This window comes from Microtus ochrogaster, linkage group LG2 (genome assembly GCF_000317375.1).
Source record: "Microtus ochrogaster isolate Prairie Vole_2 linkage group LG2, MicOch1.0, whole genome shotgun sequence".
Classification (NCBI taxonomy): domain Eukaryota; kingdom Metazoa; phylum Chordata; class Mammalia; order Rodentia; family Cricetidae; genus Microtus; species Microtus ochrogaster.
Genome location: NC_022028.1, coordinates 53,479,726 through 53,501,499, shown reverse-complemented (window position 1 = coordinate 53,501,499; position 21,774 = coordinate 53,479,726). Strand labels below are relative to the sequence as shown.

Below are 21,774 nucleotides of genomic sequence, written 5' to 3'. Positions count from 1 at the left end.
TGGCTCACAACCATCTGTAATGGGGTCTGGTGCCCTCTTCTGGGCTTCAGGCATACACACAGACAGAATATTGTATACATAATAAATAAGTAAATATTTTAAAAAAATATGGAATGCTTTACAAATTTTCATGTGTTCTCTTACACGGAGGCCATTCTAATCTTCTCTGTTTTGTTCTAATTTTAGTTTCTACATTGTTAGCTTTTGAGACAGGGTCTCATGTATCTCAGGCTGGCCCCAAACTCCCTGTGTAGCAGCGAATGACCCTGAAACTTCTGATCTTTCCTCTGTCAGCTCCTGAGTGCAAGGACAGCAGGCAAGTGCCAGCAGGTCAATGTCTGCAGAGCTGGGGTGGAACCCAGGGCTTTGTGCACACTAAGCAAGCATGCTACCAACTGAGCCACATCTCCAGCTTCTCCAGATTTTCGGGGAGACCAGAGGGCCAGTGAGCACAGCACTGAGGGAAGCTGCGTGGGTTCTTGGGAGGTGACTCTAGTGTCCACACCCTACCTTGACCCGCAGCCGGTCTAGCACGCCCCTGACATCTGCACAGGCAGCTGTGCCTCTCGCCTCCTGCTCTCTGACCGCAGCTGCCTTGGCGTCCAGCTCCTGCAGCTGCTCCAGGAACCTGGGCTCTGTCACTGGAGCTTCCAGAATTGCTCTGAGGAGCAGGGAGGACGGGGGTCAAGAGAAGGGACACTCAACAGTGCTGAAACAGACCGACCCACACCCTCACAGCTTGCGTCATTTCTGCCTTCCTCCCGTCTCATGTCTCATACCTTAGTTATACGTACAAAGGTCTCAACTCCTGAGCCTCCCCACAGGCTCCTCACTACCACTACACACCTGATCTTGGACCACACCTAACCCACGTGTTATCCTATGGTGGCTAAAGCAGGGTTTGGAGTTAATTAACCCAGCCATTAATTTCTACAACTTTTTTTGGGGGGGGGTTTCGAGACAGGGTTTTTCCGTAGCTTTTTTTTTTTTTGGTTCCTGTCCTAGAACTAGCTCTTGCAGATGAGGCTGGCCTAGAACTCACAGAGATCCGCCTACCTCTGCCTCCCGAGTGCTGGGATTAAAGGTGTGTGCCACCACTGCCCGGCTATTTCTACAGCTTTTTTTTTGTTTTGTTTTGTTTTGTTTTTTGAGACAGGGTTTCACTATGGTTTTGGAGCCTGTCCTGGAACTAGCTCTGTAGACCAGGCTGGTCTCGAACTCACAGAGATCCGCCTGCCTCTGCCTCCCGAGTGCTGGGATTAAAGGCGTGCGCCCAACTTTTTTTTTTAAAGATTTATTTACTTATTATGTATACAACATTTTGCCTCCATGTATGTCTCCACACCAGAGGAGGGAGCCAGACCTCATTACAGATGGTTGTGAGCCACCATGTGGTTGCTGGGAATTGAACTCAGGACCTCTGGAAGAGTAGCCAGTGCTCTTAACCACTGAGCCATCTCTCCAGCTCCTTCTACAACTTTTTAAAAACAAGATCCCACTCTGTAGCCCAGGCTGGTGACTTGTAGCATCCTACTGCCTGGGCCCACTCTGTAGCCAAGGGTGATCACTTGCAGCAAATCTCCGGCCTGGACCTCCAAACGTGAGATTACGGGCATTAGCCAGCACTCCTGGTCTCTAGATGGTACCTGACAACCTCAGCCCGACCACCTGCTCTGGACATCATGACCCTTCAAACCAGCAACTCACGTGACCAGAGCAGAGGGCACCACTAGCCCATCTACAAGTTCCCCAAGTTTCCCCCGCACTGCTTGTCGGTTACGAAGTCGGATGTTCATGGCTCCTGACTGCTCCTGCAGGGTCCGGATCTCGGAGCTGATGGAGCTGAGGTCACTCTGGAAAGCTCCCAGCATCTGCTCCATGCGCTACGGGTAGGGCAGGAAACACTGTGGGCATGTCACAGGGTTGACAGGGACAAGCAAATCACCCAAGTGTCTGAGTGATCCCCAGGATCCAACAGCCCAGGAGGGCGGGCGGCGCATATTCATTTGCCCGGGGAACAAAAAGTACTAACAAAACAAAACAAAAAACCAGGAGCAGAGGGCATGATGGGGTCAAGGTTGTCAGGGGCCACAGGCGAGGGCCACCAACCTCCAGGACAGCGTCGCAGGCTGTGATCTGATTGTGCAGAGACGCAATGTTTTCACTCTCTTGGATATCTGACCCCCAAAAGTCAAGGGCTTCTCACTGAACACAGAGTTCTGAGGACCAGCAGTACTCCCCCCCCAAAGTCTCCCCAAAGTGACAGAAACCTTAGAGAGAGATGCCATCCCTGTTGGGGCTACCTGCATCACACCTCCCCAGACCCCATGTAGGTAACCCCATCTTTTTCCTCTGCTGGGGGATACAGTCCCGGATGGACTTTTGCTCAATCTGCTGCAGCTCCAGCTCCACCTGCTTCGAATAGTGTCGCAGATCCACACCCTGGGGGAACAAGAAGTCAGGAAGAAGCCACGGTGAAAGGACACCAGAACAGACTCAGTGCGGGGCTGGAAGGGACTGAGGAGGGAGGGTGGGGCAGACTGGCACAGTGGAGAGCCTCACCGTCTTGAGAGCTTCCTTCACTAACTCATCCTCCAGATTTGCTTGGATGTGAACTGGAAACAGACATTTTCCATCAGGATCCAGCGCCACGCCTCCCTCTGCCTGCCCTGGGCACCTGCACACCAGCCTCCCCTTTCCTTCCGACCCGGTGTCTCCAGTGATAAGGACAGCAGCTTTGGCTCTGCTGCTTCAGTTCCTCAGTCTAGCTAACCACGGACCAAAAATATCAAATGGCAATCCCAAAGCATGATTTAGAAGCTTTTAAGAGTGCGGCATTCTGAGAGTTGAAGGCCCCCTCACCCGCCTTGGACTTGCATTGTCTTTGCTGGATGCATCTATGGTGTGTGTGGTACCAGCCTGTCAACCACTCACTAGCTGTCTTCGTGATCAGATTGGCTGTCTGCACATGTCTATGCTCAAACAAACCTTGTTTTCACTAATAAGAGTCCGGAAGAGCAAAAATGGGGACTCAGCAATTTTATCACAGTGTATTGCTGTAAGTGTCCTACTCTTACTGTTCATTTCTTACTGAACCTAAATTGGAAGTTAAACCTCAATTCATTGATTAAACTTTATTAAAAAAAACATGCAGGGGTTAGTATGGGGGGGGTCATCTACTGTCGGTCGCATAACATATTCCTAAAGGATAAAGGGGGCTGGCTACGCTGCCCCCACCCATGCCACCACTCACCATCCACTTCATCCAGGATGAATTCATCAGAGGTGATATCCAGCTCCCCAAGCTGCAGGGGCTCTTGGAGTCCAGAAGCACCCCCCTGAAGAGGGGCAGATTAGTGAATGTGGGATACAGAAAGGTGGGAAACAAAATACAGCGGGATATTCCTAATCCTGAAAGTGAGGTGGGGGCGCTTTCTCAGGGGAGTCACAGTTAGTGGGTCAAAGATTTTCACGCACTCAGATCTACTTTTCAGGGCTAACGAGTAGAAAATATGTCAGAAAAAAAAAAACCCAGGCAATTCGTTGGAGGTGTTCAAATGAGAAAAACTAGGATTAGCCGGATTTGCCTTTGAATTTAGGACCGCTGTCCTGTTACCTCGGGTGTTGTACCATCGCACCCTAAGAGTTGCAGATGCTAAAATTGTGAGCTTACATGCTGTTTACCTGTGTAAACAGGTGCACCCTCACATATACTCATTCGGCTAAATCCTAACGACGACCTATAAGGTAGGTCCGAGTAACGCCTCTCCTGTACAGGTGTGGGAAGCGAGGCCTCGGAAAAGACAGCTTACAAGTGGTGGGGCTGGAAGTGGGAGCAAGACAATCAGGCTCCAGAGCCCACGTTCTGAATCTTTTACACTACTTCCTCTTTTCTACTAAGTTTTTTTTTTTTTTTTTCTAGCGTGAATAGGAAGCTGACACTGTGTCCGTGGGACTTGAGTTCCTGCCACTCTGGTCCCTACGAAGGCTCGGTCACCATCACCGGGAGCAGGAGGAGACCGTTGTCTGAGCTCAGCCTCCACCTTCCTGAGGACACTCCCGAGGACACACTGCCCCGTGCTCTCACCAGCGGGCCCTCCTCCTCCTCCATATCTGAGGCCCCGGCCCGCAACACCAGCTCGCGGGCAGCAGCCGCCATGGTCGCCGCCGCGGCCATTCCCCCGCAGCCTCACTTCCGTCGGCTGTCAGGCTAGGAGTCCGTTTTCAGAAGCAAAAACCACAAGTCCCAGAACGTCTTGTCTGGCGCAAAAAAAAAAAGTTCCGTGATATTTGAGCTAACGTGATTAACTCCAGTCTCCCCTGTGAGACTCAGATCACTTCGGCCAAGTGCGAAAGCGAAGGAAGGCGATCGCCTCAAACGAACACAATCCTGCCCCGGAACCTTCGCTGCGCGCACGCCCGGAACAGGACCCTTACGACGGTAAAGACGACCGGACCGGAAGTTATGATCCCCAATCCAAACTCTCAAAATTCGACGCCTCGCTAAGGGAGGGGCGGGGAGAGGAGCCGTTTCCTGAAGCGCGCCTGCTAGATAGCCCCGCCTCTTCCTCCGGGACGGTATATAAGGACGATGCGTCACTTCCGCTCCCTCTTCCACGGGAGGCCTACACGCCGCCGATTGTGCCGCCGCCATGGTAAGAGCGGACTCCGCGCCGGCATCGGGCGACATCTGAACTGGGGCAGGGAGCGTTTTCCCGTCTGGGGTCTGAGGAGGTCCTGGGCTGCCTGCCTGCATCTCCCCCGAGACGATGGCGCGCGACCGTGGGAGGGGGCGACCGAGGACGTGGAGTTCCGGGGAGGAAGGGGCATGCCCTGCACGCACCAAAGTTGCAGGAGCCTGGCCGGGTGGGTCCTCCGCCTCCCGTACCCGGAGCTCATTTGGCCGCGGCCAGCGTCCCCCGTCGTGTCTGGGGTTGCATCTTCCTGCGCCTGAGCGTCTTCGGTGAGCGCTGAGCTGTGGAGGAGCTGGCAGAGGAGGGCTCCGTGCTCGCCGGTGGATCCCCCGCCTCAGCCGCCTTTTCGGCTTGGTAGTCACCAGTGTCTGATTGTCCCCCGTGTCCTTGCAGTCTCTCGTGATACCTGAGAAGTTCCAGCACATCCTGCGAGTACTCAACACCAACATCGATGGGCGGCGGAAAATAGCCTTTGCCATCACTGCCATTAAGGTAAAAGCAGTCTTAGCGGGCAGGGGATGCAGAAGAGAGGAGACATGGGGCGTGAGTGTGGTCCTGCCTGCCCCGCGTTGTGAGAGCCGTCTAGGAGTGTTCTCTGTGGCACACTGTAGCGGTGACACTTGGGTAGGATTTCTGTGAATTAACACCCGTGGATCTGCAGTGTTGTTGGGGGGTGGCCTACAACGCTATGCCAGGAGTAAAAGATAGTTTTTGTTGTGGTTGGAATAGTCAATGCCGAGGGTGAGTAGTAGAAGCTTGCATAATTCTCTTTGCGGAGCTGAGAGCCTTCTAGGTAGGGACATTATTCATTTTTACCAGAGTTAGTGGTTTTGTAACTAAAATCATCTTGCCAGTCATTCTGTACCCCTTGAGGGCAAGGGCTAGCCTGTCTGCCATCCCAGGTTTCCTGTGTGTGTTGGCTTCTTGTGAGCCGTTAGAAGGATGGTGGTCCTGAGGGGTGTGAGGAAGTCTGGGGGTTGTTGAAAGGCCTGGGGTGATGCTCGTGCTGTGGGACCTGCCTTTTCAAACTTGAGCATCTTACTGATCGTAGAAGAGAGCATGGCACGGTGTCTGGAGATCCTATGTAGTGAGGGTTCCTAAGAAGTAAAGCTTGTTGGAGATAGGGGAGAAGGATTCGGAATTTGAGGAAAGGGATTATGGGGGGGTGGTCTTCCAGATCAGAGGTGTGGTTAAGATGTACTTAAATTAACCAAGAAAGGGTGAGAGATAGGAGTCTGCCGTGACTTGTTTTCTGAATTGTTTTTTTTTTTCCCTGTGACAGTGTTTAGCTTGTTCTGTGGATTAGGCTGGCCTTGAACTCACAGAGATCCACCTACCTGCCCTCTACTTCCCAAGTGCCGGGGTTAAGGCCTGAACCACTGCCGCCCAGCGGTTTTAGGAATTGTTTTTGTTTTGTTTTTTTGAGACAGGGTTTCTCTGTAACAGCCCTGGCTGCCCTGGAACTGGCTCTTGTAGACGAAGCTGGCCTCGAACTCGAGAGATCCACGGACCTGCCTCTGCTTTGAGTGCTGGTATTAAAGGCGTGTGCCACCACCGCCCAGCTGGCTTTATGAATTCTTTTTTTTTTTCTTTTTTTTTTTGGTTTTTCGAGACAGGGTTTCTCTGTGGCTTTGGAGCCTGTCCTGGAACTAGCTCTGTAGACCAGGCTGGTCTCGAACTCACAGAGATCCGCCTGCCTCTGCCTCCCGAGTGCTGGGATTAAAGGCGTGCGCCACCACCGCCCGGCTCCTTTATATGAATTCTTTAAGGCTGTGTTTTGCTTCTTGGTTAAGGTGGTAAATTAATGTTTGACCATCTGAAAGCTTGTAGGAAGGGGTTGGGCAGATGTGGGAAGTACTGCCTGCCCTTGCTTGTAGGGTCTTCTATAGTACTGTCAGAAATCCCGTCCTTCTGAACTGCTGTAAATAGCAAGAGTCAATTCTTAAGTGTTTACAAAACTCAGAAAGCCTGGGCATGGCGCCCCGCGTTGTGAAATAGTCTCACCCTAGCTTCGGCCTGGCCTGCGCCACCAAGCTGGCATCACATGCACCTTCAGTACCTGCAGCCTTGAGTGCAGAACAGGGTCTCACAAGAACAAACACTGAAGACTGCAGAGGGTGTGCACTTGCTCTGCCTGCGTGGCTGTCAGCACGTATGTGCTGGGCCTGGAAAAGCAACCAGAAATCTTAGGCTGAGCTGCTCTCCAGGCCCTAAAACAACACTTTTTTTCCCCCATTAAATTCTAGGAGGCAGAGTCAAACCCACTTTGGGGTTCAGAGAGCTCTACTTTCCTGTCTTAGAGCTTTAACAGGCATTTGTGTGGCCATCTACTTAATCCAGTCATGTTTAGGAGGGGCGTGCGGTCGCGCTTTGGGTGTATGGAGGTGAATGTGCTATGTAGGCACACTGCAGCCAGTGTTTTGGTCTTTGTAGTCACCTTCGGTTTGTGGGTCTTGACTGCCATTCTGGGCCTCCTGTGGGGTGTCATCTGGATGCTTTTTGTGTTTCCTGGGCTGCGCACCTCATCCCAATCCTTGGTCAACACAAAAGATCCTGAATTTGTTCCCTTGTTGAGAAAAGGGCCTCTCATTCTTCACTGGGCAAAATCTAAGTGCCTGAAACCAGAGGCTGGGCACCATGGTGTCAAATTTGAGTTACTGGTCCGGTGTGGCCTGAATGAATGACATCTGGAAGAGTGGTGTGGGAAATGACAGAACGGATTCCCTGTGGGTTCTGTTGTTACGGGATTGGTGAATTTAGACAGGTTACTTTCCTGGTTCTCCTGAGTTCAGAGATTAAAGGTGTGTGTGTGTGCAGTCTGTGCTTTCTGAGTAAATAGGTTAATAAGAGGGTAAGCCAAACCTCATTCCTAAACTTTTCCCCAGGGTGTGGGGCGGAGATACGCTCATGTGGTGTTGAGGAAAGCAGACATTGACCTCACCAAGAGGGCTGGAGAGCTCACGGAGGATGAGGTGGAGCGTGTGATCACCATCATGCAGAATCCCCGGCAGTACAAGATCCCAGACTGGTTCTTGAACAGACAGAAGGATGTGAAGGACGGGAAGTACAGCCAGGTTCTGGCCAACGGCCTGGACAACAAGCTGCGCGAGGACCTGGAGCGGCTGAAGAAGATTCGGGCCCATAGAGGGCTGCGCCACTTCTGGGGGTGAGTGGGGGGCATCACATGCTTGCTCTGAGTGGGCTGTCTGACCTTGCTGATGTGTGACCTGTGGTTTGTTTTCCTCCTGCAGCCTTCGTGTCCGAGGCCAGCACACCAAGACCACTGGCCGCCGGGGCCGCACTGTGGGTGTATCCAAGAAGAAATGAGTCCCTGGGCCTTTGCTGTTAATAAATAGTTTATATGCCTGTGACCTCGGTCTCTGTCTTCGTGTGGCCGGGTGGCGGTGGGGGAGGATTCTGCAATGGTTGGCTGGAGGGGGTCCCTGCTGTGACAACTTGGGTGTGGTTGGATTAAAATATCTGTCTCCCGTACACACACACGCACACACACACACACAGCCTGAGCTGAGGCCTATAACCCGGCTCTGATTCCTAACTGGAGAACAGTGCAGTCCTATCCCTTTCTGTTTGGTATAAGGTTGCAGGAACAATCATTGGTCTTCATGGAAACTGCCAGTCCCACCCTTTGTTAGGTACAATCATGTCTGGCGGGAACAGGTGTTGCCAACGGTGCCAACGGTGTTGGTAACCTCAAGGGGAAGCTTGAGCAAGGATCAAGCTGGATCTGTCAGTACGGAAGAGTACAAATCCGTTGAAGTGGGCGGAGGTGTTGCCCCGGTCTTGGGCAACCCCCAGGAGGAGCTTGAGCAGGCTTTATATCTCAGTACTAAGTACTTGTAGTTAGAGTAGTGTGGGCACATCGTGGCCGGATGCTGCTCTGGTGAGTTAATGGGCGTTGGCAACTCCAGAGGTCCTAAATAGGGGAACTAGGTGGCCCGGTTCCCTACACGCTTTACCGTATTCGTACCGCAGGAACGAATACGGGAAGGCCTGGGCCAATTGCGGTGCACGCCGCTTGTCGACTTCCGGCCTTGAGTGGCATGATGGGAAGGTAGTGGGGGAGGGGCGCAATGGAGGAGCCGAGCTTGGCGTGTGGGCTGGGAGAAGATTGTGGTTCCCAGGGCCGCTGCGGTGGGCTTGGGGCTGCACCTCGCAATGCGCCAGGCCCGCCGCACACAGGCCTTCGTGTTTCTGCTGCAGCGGCCGGTTAGGGCCGCTTTCCCGCCTCCTGGCGCTCTAACAGTTCTGCCCACAGGTCTCCGCGGCTCACCATGCCGGTCAGCCTCTTCCGGCGCCTCCTCCTGGCGATCCTGCTGCTGGTGATCCTCTGGACCCTCTTTGGACCCTCCGGCTTCGGGGAGGAGCTGCTGAGCCTGTCCCTGGCTTCCCTGCAGCCAGCCCCAGCCTCACCCGGGCCGCCCCTCGCCCTGCCCCGCCTCTTGATTTCCAACCCCCAGGCCTGCGCTGGCCCCGGACCCCCTCCCTTCCTGCTCATCCTGGTGTGTACGGCCCCGGAGCACCTGAACCAGAGGAACGCCATTCGAAGGTCTTGGGGCGCCATCCGGGAGGTCCGGGGGTTCAGGGTGCAGACGCTCTTCCTCCTGGGAGAACCTACTGGACAGCACCTCGCCGCCGACCTGACCTCGGAGTCGGCAGCGCAGAAGGACATCTTGCAGGCCTCCTTCCAGGATTCCTACCGCAACCTCACTCTCAAGACCCTCAGCGGGCTGAACTGGGTGAATAAATACTGTCCTATGGCCCGCTACATCCTCAAGACAGACGACGACGTGTATGTCAACGTCCATGAGCTGGTGTCAGAGCTGATCCAGAGAGGGGGTCCTTCAGAGCGGTGGCAGAAGGGCAAGGAGCCACAGGAAGAGACCACAGCTGCCCATGAAGAGCGCAAAGGCCAGGCGGTACCACTTCTGTATCTAGGCCGAGTGCACTGGAGGGTTCGCCCCACTCGGACCCCAGGGCACCGGCACCACGTGTCAGAAGAACTGTGGCCTGAAACCTGGGGTCCTTTCCCACCTTATGCCTCGGGCACAGGGTACGTACTGTCCGCCTCTGCTGTGCGGCTCATTCTGAAGGTGGCCAGCCGGGCACCCCTTCTACCTGTAGAGGATGTCTTTGTGGGAGTGAGTGCAAGGCGAGGGGGCCTTGCCCCCACACACTGTGTCAAGTTGGCTGGCTCCACTCACTACCCCCTGGACAGGTGCTGTTACGGGAAATTTCTGCTAACATCCCACCAGGTGGATCCCTGGAAAATGCAGGAAGCCTGGAAGCTGGTGAGCGGACGGGATGGGAAAAGGACAGAGCCCTTTTGCTCCTGGCTCCAGGGATTCCTGGGTGTCTTGAGGTGCCGGTTCATAGCCTGGCTCAACAGCTAAGCAGCTCCTCAGAGACCTGTGCCCAGGCTGCAGCTCCCTCCCTGCGGTGACCCATCTCCTCACAGCAGACTCTGAAGCCACTACCAGGCCTGTCCTGAGAGCGCCAGAGACAGCAGGGAGGGATAAAACGCAGGAGGGGTGCCAGGGAGACTGCTGTCACCAGCTGGGACAGGAGCCCAATAAAACGTCTCCACCCCAAGTGCAGGTCTTCACCTGTCTTCACCAGGACCTCAGCACACCTGCTGTGCTGCACAGAAGTCCATCTAGGATGGCCACTTGGGGCTAAGGCAAGGGCTGAGGCAGTAGTAGGTGTGGGGTAGGATAGGCAGGGCAATGAGCTGAGTCTAGAACAGCCCTATACGGGGAAAACACCTACAGGGTGATCCAGATACTTCTCCAAAACTTTGTTTAACACCCACCCACCCAAGGAGCTAGCTAAGTAAGTGCTAAGACAAGACACAAGGCACATGGGATGAACTCCCTATAGATCTTTTATTATTATTTACATTTTGTGTGTGTGTACACACACTGCACGCCACCCTGAATGTGCACTAGTCCACAGAAAGTTAACAACTTGTGTGAGTGACTCTTCTGCCGTGTGTCTTCAGGCTTGGCGGCAAGTGTCTTCGTGCACTGAGCCATCTGGCCCCTGTGGTTATCTTGGGGAATGCCGTCTCTGGCTCATCGCACAAATCTATCCAGTGCAGAAGGGCGGGTTCCAGTGGGCTTGGCTGTCTTCTGCTTCTGTCGCTGCTGCTGCTGCTGCTGCTCCTCCTTGAGGCTCTGCCGGACTTTGTCCTAGAGACAAGAAGTGGGGAGCACCGCGCAAAGTAAGCAGGGACTGGCTGATAAGGAGCAGGCTGACACCTGACCACACCCATGCTTATGTACCCTGTGTTCCTGCTCCATGACCTTCTTCTTCCTCTTCACCAGGCTGGCTGTGGAGCTTCGGCCCTTCTGCTTTGCCTTGGGTTGGAAGGCGGCCTTGGCATCAGGGTCATAGCCCTGACAAGGGACAGGGATGAAATCAAGGGCAGCCCAGGAGCTGCACTCAAAATGGGGTAGGGCACAGAGATGAGGAGGGCTGAACAACTGGACAGCTTCATACCAATCTCTCTATCCGCTCCTTCTTCTGCTGCTCCAGAGTAACCACATCCACCTCTGCCAGGGCTCGGGGGTCCAGACAGATGAGCTCTGCAGGTACCTGGAGGAGTGACAGGGCAGGCATGGGTAGGAGCCCCAAGGAGGTGACACCAGAGAGGATGAGGGAGGGGACAAAGCGCCAGCAGAGCTCACCTTTTCCAGTAGCGCCTTCACCTCCCATTCCTGGCGCTGCTTCCGGCTTCTGTAAGGGTTATTCTCCAAACCATCGAAGTTGGGCTCAGCAGACCCTGAAGGAGGAGATGCACCAGCCCTGCCACTCTGGACTGACTGGGCCTGTCAGCCCTCCCCAGCTGTTCCACTCTCTGGCCCACTTACCAGGGACCAGCATGCTGGTCATGCCTCCACTGTGTCCCACCCCCAACACGTCCTCAAAGGGGCAGAACTGCAGGCCATGCACATGGCCCGAGAGTCGGTGGGTGAGGTAGGGCTGTTCCAGGGTGGGGGGGCTGGCCTTGCCCGGTCCTGCCCATATGTTGACCACATCACCCATGCCTGCAACTAACAGTCCCCGCTGGGAGAAGGCCAGATGTCCTGCTCCCTGGGGCAGGGTCCGGGCACTCAGGGGCTGGAATGTCCCTCGCAAGTCAAAGATTTTCAGCTGGTGGTCCAGGCCGGAAGTGGCCATGTACCTGTGAGAAACGAACCAGTTAATCTCCAGTGGGTGTTGGCAGAACCTGTGGCGAAATCCCAAGTATCTACTCTGGTTGTGAAAGAAAAGACTAGTAAGTTCTCTCCACACTAAACACTGCCTGCATCTCACACAACTCACCCCACTGTCTCCATTCATTACTTAGTATTTGTTCGTTTCAAGATGGTCTCACTATGGAGCCCTGAACTCGGAGAGATCAACCTGTCTGTACCTCCCAAAGGCTGAGATTAAGGATTTGGACCTGTTTTCAAGGCCAAAGAGGAAATCTGGGTTAGGGAGTGGCTTGAGACAGACATGAAGTCTTTTGTGATTTTGTTGTGGTTTGGGGGGTGGCGGGGTGGGGGTGGTGTTTGAACTCAGAGCCTGCTGGGCAGTTGCTCTGCCCTTTACTCCAGGCCCAGACCTATTTGGTGTCTGCTCCCATACCTACTGGATCCACACTGCCTTAGACCAGTCACAGATCTGTAGAACATGCCAGTCTACACCTAACCATGCATTCTACTTCAGAAGGGCAGCAGGGTGGCTCAACAAAGGGGCCGAGCACCCTTAGAGATGAGGGAGGCCTCCCCTAGCAAGAGAGCCGACCAGCTGCGGGCAGGCATGAAAGTAGGAGCTGTCTTCAGGGCTGGTGAGAGCTACATTGAGAGGACTGGGTTTCCGGGAGCTCCAGTGCCAGGTGAAGACCATGCTTCCGAAGACATCCCTCCTAGAAAGCAAAACAGTGCACGGACAGGGTGGCGCTGCCCCACAGACAAGCTGTTTTCTTCCAGAGGCCAAGAGGGGAGCTAAAGGTGATGAGCCTTGCCAAGGAGTCTCTTGGCCTTGACCATGAATCCAGGAAGGAACTGAAAAATTCTAGGGAAATCCAATAGCACCTGGCAGGACAAACAGGCCCCTGGGCTAGGCATGATGCGCGTGGCTTTAATCCCAGCACTAAGGCGGGTCTCTGTGAACTCGAGGCCAGGCTTGTCCACATCAGCCAGGGCTGTGTAGTGAGACCATGTCCTGCTTGAAAAGGCCACTGGTACAAACCAGAAATGACAGAACGATCCGGACAGTGTCACATCCTCGGGAGGACCTGAGGCTGGGCAAGTCCCAGTCTGGCAACCCAGCTGCTGTGCTCACAAGAAGCTATGTCAGCCTCCAGAAGCCAATTCAGGGAGGTCCTAAGGCAGGCTTCCAGAAAGCCTTGAAAAGGCTGCTTCAGCTGTAGCCTGAGGAGAACCAGAGCTAAGCAGACAGGATAAAGAGTGTCTGTGACTACAGTGCTGACCAGGCTGAAGCCCTGGGCAGGAGAGTTATAGGCCCCGGCAGGATAAGCTAGAGCTCAGGTCTAGTAGGCATTAAAGGCACAAAGCTTCAGCCAGGCTTCCTTACTCTCCAGAGCCAAGCTGGCACAGATAGAGATCGGGCAGAACCAAATCACTTGTTCACAAAAACAATGGCAGGAGCCAGAGCGATCCCAGCATCTTGAAAACTTTTGCACATTGGTAATTGGTAACTTCAGGCTTTCCCTGTCAGACCTTGTTGAAAAAAAAAAAAAAAAAAAAAAGCCGGGCAGTGGTGGTGGCACACAGCTTTAGTCCCAGCACTGAGTTCAGCGCTAGTCTGAAACCCTGTTCATAAACTCCCTGACACACACACAGCTGCAGTAACAGAAATTTCATGTACAAAGCCCCTGATCATTGGGGTAAGAGGGAGTGGAAATTTCTCTTAAGACCACTCAGGGATACGGCACAGAAACACAGCATCTTAGCCAGGCGGTGGTGGTGCACGCCTTTAATCCCAGCACTTGGGAGGCAGAGGCAGGCGGATCTCTGTGAGTTTGAGACCAGCCTGGTCTACAAGAGCTAGTTCCAGGACAGGCTCCAAAGCCACAGAGAAACCCTGTCTCGAAAAACCAAAAAATAAATAAATAAATAAATAAATAAATAAATAAATAAATAAATAAATAAATAAATAAATAAATAAATGAATAAATGAATAAATAAATAAATAAAAACAGTGATGTTCCAAGTGCCAGACCTCGGCCCAGGACATGTGGAGAACGAGGTTTTTGATTGGTTTCAATATGTAGCCCAGACTAGTTCCAAACTTTCAATCTTCCTGCCTCAGTCTCCTGGCTGCTGGGATTAAAGTGTGCACTACCAGGCCCTGCTCAGGCAACCAATGCTTTTGATTCCTGAAGAACTTGGGAACTGTGACTCAAAAAGGCACTGTGGCACACACCCGTAATCCCACTCAGGAGGCTTGCTTCGTGTTCTAGGCCACCGTAAATTACGGAGCAGAGAGCTCCCCATCCTCAGGCACACACTGGATGGGAGTATCAGCTTGCTGAGCCTTCCTTTATCCGTCATTAAAACGAGGTCAGGGGCAGCCGGGCAGTGCTAGCAACTACAACACACCGCGGCATCCTCATCAAAGGTGTTGGTTCAGAGGTCTGCTGTCCGAGGGAGAACCAACATTCCCCGACTGTTCTGACTTGTATTGTCTTCTTAATCCTCTCATCCTTCAGACATTCACAGGGCACCTCTGGTGGGCAAGGCTCTGGGCTGCCTGGGGACATTAGCATGGGTCCCTGAATCTACTCTCCTGTGGCTAGAGAGGAGTTCAATTCAGGTTGGAGAGACTTTTGTAAAACATCAAGTAATAGAGCCACCAAAGGTCTTCAGTGACGCAACACCAGCAGGCCTGGGAAGTGCTCCCATAAACTAGGCCATCTGCACGGGACAGCAAGGACACACACACCATGCAGGCTGGATACAGCCTGTGTTCCTAAGGGAACTCAGGATGGAACTGCCTTCCATCTCTTCCTGCCTAACCACACCCAACACCCCGCCCCCAACAAGTGACTTACGTGCCTGTGGGATCCACTGCCACAGCCCGCACTGCACCACGGTGACACAGAGTCTTGACCAGTGGTTCCTTCACAGCTGGACTCCACAAAGACACGGTGCCTGGAGGTAAGAGGAGAATCCGGGTTACCAGAGCGAACCAGCCAGGGCTCTTGCTGTTAGTGGAGGGCCAGAAAAGCACAAGAGAAGCGCGTCAGTCAGGCCAGCACACACGCGCAAAGGGAGGCAGGCCAGCTGCTGGAAACACAGTTTGAGACAGGTACTTGTAGAATATCTGTATACTGTGTGAAGGTGTATTACTGTGATTGGTCTAATAAAAAGCTGAACGGCAAATAGCTACGCAGGAGGTATAGGCAGGACTTCGGGCAGAGAGAGAACTCTAGGAAGACAGACACCCAACCAGGCACAGAGAAGCAGCACAGACAGTATGACAGTACCGAGAGATGAGGTAACAAGCTTGGCAGTAGGCTCAAGTGGGGTCTATGACAGAACATAGATCAATATCAACGGGGTGAGATAGAAGAGCTAGTGGGACAAGCCTAAGCTAAGGCTGAGCACTCATAAGTCTCCACATTGTTATTTGGGAGATGGCTGACGAGACAGAAAAAGACTCCTTACAGGACCAGACTGATGTGGGACTCCCCTCTGTATGCTGTGAATACCACTGGTTAGTAAAAAAAAAAAAAACTGCTTTGAGCCTATAGCAGAGCAGGGAGTGCAGAGTTAGACAGGGAAAACTAAACTGAATGCTGGGAGAAAGAAGGGCGGAGTCAAGGAGAAGCCATGAAGCCACCAGAGTCAGACATGCTGAAACTTTGCCAGTAAGCCACAGCCACATGGCAATACACAAACTAATAGAAATGAGTTAAGATGAAAGAGTTAGCAATAAGAAGTTAGTGCTAGCCGGGCGATGGTGGCGCACGCCTTTAATCCCAGCACTCGGGAGGCAGAGGCACGCGGATCTCTGTGAGTTCGAGACCAGCCTGGTCTACAGAGCTAGTGCCAGGACAGGCTCCAAAGCCACAGAGAAACCCTGTCTCGAAAAAAAAAAAAAAAAAAAAAAAAAAAAAAAAAAAAAAAAGAAGTTAGTGCTAATGGGCCAAGCAGTGATTTAATTAATACAGTTTTCTGTGTGGTTATTTTGGTTCTGGGTGGCCAGGACAAACAAGCGGCCTCCTCTAAGACCAGACCCTGTTTCAAAAAGAAAAAGAAAAGCCAGGAACTGACCGTTACTGTGTCCCAGGTGAATCACAGCATTGTAAGGGTTCTGCGCCATGACGCTGAGCCGGCCAGCCCGAGCATTGAGAGCTGTCACAATCTTCCCCACTGACACGTCCAGGTAGGTCAGAAACCCCGTCTCTGACTGAGAGGGAGAAAGAGATAGATGTCCAGCTGCCCAGTGTCCCTCTTCTGGTCCTAAAGGAGAAAGCTCCTCCCAAGGGCTGCCACAGGGCCCTCTGCTCCACAGCCACTCACAGCGGTGGCCAGGAGGAAGTGGAAGGGGAGGAATTCAAGTCGAGTTACTCGGTCACAGCGACGGATGCAATGGAGCTCAATGCCCTGGTTGTCGTAGATGTAAAGCCAGCGGTTCTGAGCCACAGCGAGCAAAGTCTCAGAATGGAGAAAGCTGGGTAGAAAGGGGAAGGAGTTCCATGGAGCCAGGACCACAGGACATCACCCAGTTGGGAACAGCCGACCCACTCCCATCGACTGCTAGCAGAGGGAGCACTGACTGGATGTCCTGCACCGCTTCCATGACATTGATCTCACACATGAGCTTCTTTGTCACCCAATCGAGGGCAGCCACATGGCCCCGACGACCTCCTAATGCCAGGTGTCTGTGGAGGTGAAGCAGAGTTGACTCAGGGGGTGCCCTGACCTGACGGGGGAATCATTCGGTCAGCCCCGCCCCAGTCCCTCGACAGACGGAGGAAGCGATGCAGATCCGCACGGCATAACCACGGCGGACACAGCTCCTGCAGCTGAGGAAACGCAGCCACACGAGGTCATGAGTCACACAGCAGGGGGGTGGCTCAGTCAGGGAAGAGCTTGCCAGGAAAGCACACAACCTGAGCCTAGATCCTGGCCACACGTGTAATCCCAGCGCCAGGGAGGCCAAGGAAGACAGATCCTGCTGGACACAGGTTCAGTGAGGAACCAGATCAGCAGTAAGGTGGAGGACTAAAGAGACGGCTGAGCGGTGAGCACCTGCCGCTCCTGTGGAGAACACTGGCTTCGGTTCCCAGCACCCACACAGCGGCTCACAACCAAACCATCTTTAACCCCGATTCCTAGGGATTTGATGCCCTCTTCTGACACGATGTTTACACATGCAGGCGAAACACTCACGTGTAAAAATTTAGAAACGCTAAAAACTAAAGTGGAGGTCCAGCAACGACGCTCAGCGGCTGGAAGCACCTGCGGTGCGAGCCTGGTTAGGGTTAGGGTTAGGGTTAGGGTTAGGGTTAGGGTTAGGGTGACCTGAGTCTGAACTCCAGACCCACACACAGGCAGACAGAGAGAAAACTTCAGCATATCACGGCCATGCACAGGCACACTCATACCCGATAAACAGGAAAGAAACCAGAAAGCAACACAAAAAGATGGCACATTGACCTCTGGAAATCACACGCATACACGCCCGTGTGCAGGTACACCATTAAGTGAACAGGCACACACAAAGTCACTGGAAGCTGAGCGACCGAGGGTGGGTGTGGCTCAAGAGTCAAGTGTGTGCCTTGCAGGCACACACAGGGCATGGGTTCCAAATCCAGAACCATAAAAAAGAGCTCAACTCCCTCCAGCTCATGCTGTGATGATTCCCCAGAGCTATAGGTCAGAATGAACCCTTCTTCCCTAAAAAGGGGACAGGGGAGGTATAGGAAGCAGTGCAGAGAGACAGAGCAGAGCTGGGAGTGCGCACACGTTGCAATCTGGGTGTCCTGTACATGCCTATAACCCCAGCACCAAAGGAAAGGAAGACAGGATGACCACAGGGAACCTGACGGCTTCCTGGTTAAGAAAAAATAAGCCCTGCCAGGCGGTGGTGGTCCACACCTTTAATCCTAGCACCTGGGAGGTAGAGGCAGACGGGTCTCTGTGAGTTCAAGGCCAGCCTGGTTTACATAGCAGATCCAGGACAGGCTCCAAAGCTACAGAGAAAGCCTGCTCTCTTCTGGCTTCCGTGTGCACACATGCATACACACAAATCACTAAGTCCTTCTTCAGAAAGAGGGACGCCTTACCTTCCTGTTCGAGAGTAGTTCAGTCTATAGGGTCCAAACTGCCTCAGGTTCAGGTCGAAGTGCTGCAAGAGGGTGGGAAACAAAATGAACGAATGAAGGAGGCCAGGTGGTCTCCTGGGCCGCTCTTCCACCTCAGGCTCACCTTGGCAGCGCTTGCAATGTCCACGGCCTCCACGATGTCTGTCTGCAGTATCTTGGCTGTGTCTTCGCCATCTTCTCCTTCCAGGAACCTGAAAGGCAGTTAGGACGACAGGGACGCTCTCCAGCATGAAGCTGGCATCCAAACACGAAAATGCAAAATCAAAGTCCCAGAAAAACCGGGTAGGAGAGCGCGGGTCCGGGACCACTCACCCAGGTTCCTCAGCAAGCAGCAGCTCGGCCCGGGCAGCTCTGACGCTTGCCTCCTCCTCCTGCGCTTCAGCTGTCTCAAGTTTGGTGCGGGTTTTTGGCTTTGAATGGGGGAGCTAGGGTATTGTCAACAGGGTTGGAAGAGCCGCTGAGCACCCGCGGGGCCCCAGCAAGGTCACCTGCCGAGCCGCCCTGCAGTCCCGCCCCACAGTCCAGCCCGTCCTCACCTTCTTGGACTTGTCAATGCGGCAGAACTTCCGGGCCACCTCCGCGGGCGCGGGGGCGGGTCCTGGGAACGGGTCCTGGGCCTGGCGAGGGCAAGGAAGGCAAAGGGCAGGTTCCGATCGACCCGGTTCCTCTCACCCGCACTGCCCCCGGCCCCGTCGGTCCCAGGCTCACCCCAGACAAGGTCCGCCGCGGCTTCTTCCGGTCCGAGACGTTCTTGGGGGCTTGGGGCTTCCGGCCGAAGTGAGACTTCGGGGCGCCGCGCACGCCCTTGGACCTCGGGGGTCGCGGCTCCCGAGCCCTGGCCTTCTTCCGAGGCGGCCCCGCGGGGGCGGCAGGGGTGACATCCTCCTCCCAGTACCGCCACGGTTTCTAGGGGCGGAGGAGGAGTGCTCGCACTCGCAGCCCGACCCGGAGCCCGAGCCCCATGGCGCCCGCCGCCTCCCACCCAGGACGCTACCTTCCTCTTGGCCTGAGGGCTGTCCTTCTTGGGTGGGACACCCTTGCCCGGCTTGGGGGCTGTCTCCATCTCGGTGAGCGACGCGAAACAACGACCCACGTGCGGAACTCTTCTCAGCAGTCCCACAGCTAAGAAACTTCCGGCCTTCGTCCAATCATCGCCTTACGGGATCTGAAGCCTCTGGCGCCATCTTGTGTGAAGGCAAACCTCCGCGCGCCTCTAGGAGCCGGTAGGGTCGCCCGAGGGGCAGCTTCTGACCAAATGATGACTAACAGGAAAGTCCGGGTCCAGAATCCTGGTAACGGTGAGTTCTTTTTGCCAGATTAATTTCTCTCTCTTGCCTAAAACCTCTCGGGTCTAGCCCTTTCGGTAGAACGAGTGTCACACAGGTCAGAACTACATATCCCGGCATGTGTCAGAATGTGGCTTCCGGCACCGTCTTTCTCCCGGCATGCCTTGTTTACTTCCGGGTTTTTTAAGACAGTGGGTCTAACGTGAAGAGGTTAGGGTTTGGCTTGGAGGATTCGGGGTCTGCTTTCGCTCTCCAGTTCCTAGGGAGTGGCTGCTCTGGATGAGGAAAGGCTGCGGTGCCTCAGAGAGCTGCCAACAGAAAGTGCTGTCCCTCCGCAGGGCCAGAAAGCGGAGCCCAGGTGCCTTCCATCGCTCGAGAGCCAGCGACCCCCGCCCTAGGCTTTCATCTTCACCATGGCTGAGCTGATCCAAAAGAAGCTGCAGGGAGAAGTGGAGAAATACCAACAGCTGCAGAAGGGTAAGAGCAGAGCTGCGTGGTCTTGCCCCTTTCCGCTCTCAGCTCAAGCACCCCGCAGTGGGAGGGAGCCTCGTGCCCCTCGCCTCGGCATCCTTGCTCTGTCCTCACCTCCAGCCTCTCCGGGATTGTGCGGGTCTTGGCCCATTCGCTGTTTTTAATCATGCGTTTCCTCTCACCACCTCAGACTTAAGTAAATCCATGTCAGGGAGGCAGAAGCTTGAGGCCCAGCTAACAGAAAATAATATCGTGAAGGAGGTGAGGATCTGGGACGCTGGGGCCAGGAGGAGCTCTGCTGGGCACGGTTATCCCATAAACCCTCCCATCCTCTTCAGGAACTGGCCTTGCTGGATGGATCCAACGTCGTCTTTAAGCTGCTGGGACCCGTACTTGTCAAACAGGAGCTAGGGGAGGCTCGGGCCACGGTGGGGAAGAGGCTAGACTATATCACAGCGGAAATGTAAGTGCCTCACCGCCCTGCGCTGGCATTTCAGCGCAAAAGTGTTGAGCCCGGGCTGGGTAGTTCTCCACAGCCGCCTCTCTTATCCATTTCCCAAGCCTACCGTTCCTTTACTCCTCCCAGAGACAGGGTCTCTCCATAGACTATCGGCTGGCCTGGAACTCACTGCTTAGACCAAGCTGGCCTCAGTCACAAATATGACTGCTTTTGCCTTCCAAGGGACCGGCTTAGAGGCGCCACCACTTCAACCTTTCTTTTTGTGTTACAATGGGGGGGGGGGTCACGTGTGTCATGGCAACTCGGGTATAGTCAGAGGACAGCATGTGGGTTCTGGAGATTGGTCCATCTCATCAGCCTTTTCTTTCCCTTAGCGATTCCCCCGACTCCCATCCCACAAACCTCACCACCAGTCCCCCTTCGCCACTCAGCAATGAATCCCACTAATTTCTCCTTTCTTCCTATCCCTTTTTCCGCTCCTCAGTAAGCGTTACGAATCGCAGCTTCGGGACCTTGAGCGACAGTCAGAGCAACAGAGGGAAACCCTTGCTCAGCTGCAACAGGAGTTCCAGCGAGCCCAGGCAGCAAAGGCTCCTGGGAAGGCCTGACCCCCATGGAAGGGGGAGGGGAGGGAGGGGTGAGGCAGCTCCAGGGTCCCCACTAGAATAGCCAATAAAATGTAAACAAAAGCAAGTCAGTCTACAGGCCTCGGAGATAGAGTTCTTGCCGCTGGACTCTCTAGCAGTTCTCATGACTCGTTTTCCTGGTGCTGAGAACTAAACGCAGGGTCTTGCCTGTGCGCCTTCAGTTTGGAGTCTGAAATGTCTCCAGCGGTGTCTTGCCTGTTCGTGCAGCCCGTTACCTTCCCTTCCCTAAGATGCAGTGCAGCGTGATGTTGAGAACGTCAGCTTAGCTATGGAACTCCGAAAGCCCGGGATAGAATGTGGTCGCTCACTGAGCACCTGCCCCGCCCCCCCCCCCAGCCCTAGAGCGTTGGCGTCTTCACCTGGCATCTTACCATTGCTTTGAATCTAACTTTTTTTTTTGTTCTGAGATAAGGATTCTCTGTATAAACCTAGCTGTCCTGGAACGAACTCTGTAGACCAGGCTGGCTTCAAAATCAGACCCACCTGCCTCTGCCTCCTGAGTGCTGGGATTAAAGGCGTGCGTCACCAGCGCCTGACTGAATGTAACTTAACTAATCTGAAATTCTCCCAAATTTATGTGTCATATCCACAAAGTTGTTCTTTAACTTCTTTGTCCTAAATTATCTCTTACAACTCTGTCTTGAGGGACGTCCACAGTGACCACTGTCCCTCAGGAGCCCCTTGCCTCTTAAGGTCTGTGGCAAGGGAAAGTCGAGTCTATGAAGGGGCCAGGAGTGAGGGCATCACCGGGTTAACTGTCACCAGGACCTTGCTCTCAGGTTCCAGGATGGACCAGAGCCTTGTGCATCCTGCCAAGCCCGTGAACACTGAGCCATGCTGGGGACCTCTGGGA

General features: G+C 54.0%; 5 protein-coding genes and 1 pseudogene across 9 annotated transcripts in view; 3 read left to right on the top strand and 3 right to left on the bottom strand.

Annotated features, from left to right (window-relative positions):
• Positions 1–4,396, bottom strand: part of Vps52 (VPS52, GARP complex subunit) — a 9,540-nt gene extending 5,144 nt beyond the window's left edge. Inside the window, exons 1-7 of one of the 2 annotated variants that reach the window (XM_005360409.3) lie at positions 4,088–4,396; positions 3,254–3,338; positions 2,563–2,615; positions 2,367–2,442; positions 2,110–2,177; positions 1,708–1,883; positions 511–661 (exon numbers count right to left, since the gene is read on the bottom strand). In XM_005360409.3, the coding sequence (XP_005360466.1) occupies positions 511–661; positions 1,708–1,883; positions 2,110–2,177; positions 2,367–2,442; positions 2,563–2,615; positions 3,254–3,338; positions 4,088–4,177 (699 nt within the window). In that variant the 5' untranslated portion in view covers positions 4,178–4,396. Of the gene's footprint in view, positions 1–510; positions 662–1,707; positions 1,905–2,109; positions 2,178–2,366; positions 2,443–2,562; positions 2,616–3,253; positions 3,339–4,087 lie in introns of those variants that run through there. The other variant, XM_026785625.1, reaches the window with a different exon arrangement.
• Positions 103–198, bottom strand: LOC113457590 (annotated as a pseudogene).
• Positions 4,397–4,594: 198 nt separating the features above from the next.
• Rps18 (ribosomal protein S18) lies at positions 4,595–8,065 on the top strand. The gene is made up of 4 exons (XM_005360408.2): positions 4,595–4,655; positions 5,088–5,186; positions 7,580–7,860; positions 7,946–8,065. The coding sequence occupies exons 1-4, from the start codon at positions 4,653–4,655 to the stop codon at positions 8,019–8,021; spliced, it is 459 nt and encodes a 152-aa protein (XP_005360465.1). The 5' UTR covers positions 4,595–4,652; the 3' UTR covers positions 8,022–8,065.
• A 706-nt stretch (positions 8,066–8,771) lies between these two features.
• B3galt4 (beta-1,3-galactosyltransferase 4) lies at positions 8,772–10,431 on the top strand. Its single transcript, XM_026785640.1, has one exon. It carries the CDS (start codon positions 8,987–8,989, stop codon positions 10,103–10,105), a length of 1,119 nt encoding a protein of 372 aa, XP_026641441.1. The 5' UTR covers positions 8,772–8,986; the 3' UTR covers positions 10,106–10,431.
• Positions 10,432–10,569: 138 nt separating this feature from the next.
• Wdr46 (WD repeat domain 46) lies at positions 10,570–19,194 on the bottom strand. 2 transcript variants are annotated; one of them, XM_013351129.2, is made up of 15 exons: positions 19,052–19,194; positions 18,766–18,963; positions 18,594–18,674; positions 18,370–18,482; positions 18,161–18,248; positions 18,019–18,080; positions 16,507–16,611; positions 16,250–16,400; positions 16,001–16,136; positions 14,776–14,875; positions 11,585–11,898; positions 11,402–11,496; positions 11,214–11,309; positions 10,997–11,110; positions 10,570–10,903 (listed from the first exon to the last, which is right to left on the bottom strand). In XM_013351129.2, exons 1-15 carry the CDS (start codon positions 19,118–19,120, stop codon positions 10,787–10,789), a joined length of 1,839 nt encoding a protein of 612 aa, XP_013206583.1. In that variant the 5' UTR covers positions 19,121–19,194; the 3' UTR covers positions 10,570–10,786. The 2 variants fall into 2 exon arrangements, with proteins under 2 accessions (XP_013206583.1, XP_026641430.1); XM_026785629.1 differs by lacking the exon at positions 16,507–16,611.
• An 83-nt stretch (positions 19,195–19,277) lies between these two features.
• Positions 19,278–20,958, top strand: Pfdn6 (prefoldin subunit 6). Of its 3 annotated transcripts, none has more exons than XM_005360407.3 (5): positions 19,278–19,355; positions 19,682–19,820; positions 20,005–20,075; positions 20,153–20,277; positions 20,759–20,958. In XM_005360407.3, the coding sequence occupies exons 2-5, from the start codon at positions 19,757–19,759 to the stop codon at positions 20,880–20,882; spliced, it is 384 nt and encodes a 127-aa protein (XP_005360464.1). In that variant the 5' UTR covers positions 19,278–19,355; positions 19,682–19,756; the 3' UTR covers positions 20,883–20,958. The 3 variants fall into 3 exon arrangements, with proteins under 3 accessions (XP_005360464.1, XP_013206584.1, XP_005360463.1); XM_005360406.3 differs by lacking the exon at positions 19,278–19,355 and adding an exon at positions 19,530–19,553; XM_013351130.2 differs by lacking the exon at positions 19,278–19,355 and having other exon boundaries at positions 19,514–19,820.
• The last annotated feature ends 816 nt before the right edge of the window (positions 20,959–21,774 follow it).

Excerpts from the sequence above, each read along its gene's own strand:
- Rps18 (XM_005360408.2), top strand. Across the intron at positions 5,187-7,579 it reads TTGCCATCACTGCCATTAAG|GGTGTGGGGCGGAGATACGC; the intron begins GTAAAAGCAGTC and ends ACTTTTCCCCAG. Across the intron at positions 7,861-7,945 it reads GGGCTGCGCCACTTCTGGGG|CCTTCGTGTCCGAGGCCAGC; the intron begins GTGAGTGGGGGG and ends TTCCTCCTGCAG.
- B3galt4 (XM_026785640.1), top strand. The coding sequence starts at position 8,987 with ATGCCGGTCAGCCTCTTCCGGCGCCTCCTCCTGGCGATCCTGCTGCTG.
- Wdr46 (XM_013351129.2), bottom strand. The coding sequence starts at position 19,120 with ATGGAGACAGCCCCCAAGCCGGGCAAGGGTGTCCCACCCAAGAAGGAC. Across the intron at positions 18,675-18,765 it reads CGCGGCGGACCTTGTCTGGG|GCCCAGGACCCGTTCCCAGG; the intron begins GTGAGCCTGGGA and ends TGCCCTCGCCAG. Across the intron at positions 18,249-18,369 it reads CTGCTTGCTGAGGAACCTGG|GTTCCTGGAAGGAGAAGATG; the intron begins GTGAGTGGTCCC and ends ACTGCCTTTCAG.
- Pfdn6 (XM_005360407.3), top strand. The coding sequence starts at position 19,757 with ATGGCTGAGCTGATCCAAAAGAAGCTGCAGGGAGAAGTGGAGAAATAC. Across the intron at positions 19,821-20,004 it reads ATACCAACAGCTGCAGAAGG|ACTTAAGTAAATCCATGTCA; the intron begins GTAAGAGCAGAG and ends TCACCACCTCAG. Across the intron at positions 20,076-20,152 it reads AAAATAATATCGTGAAGGAG|GAACTGGCCTTGCTGGATGG; the intron begins GTGAGGATCTGG and ends CATCCTCTTCAG.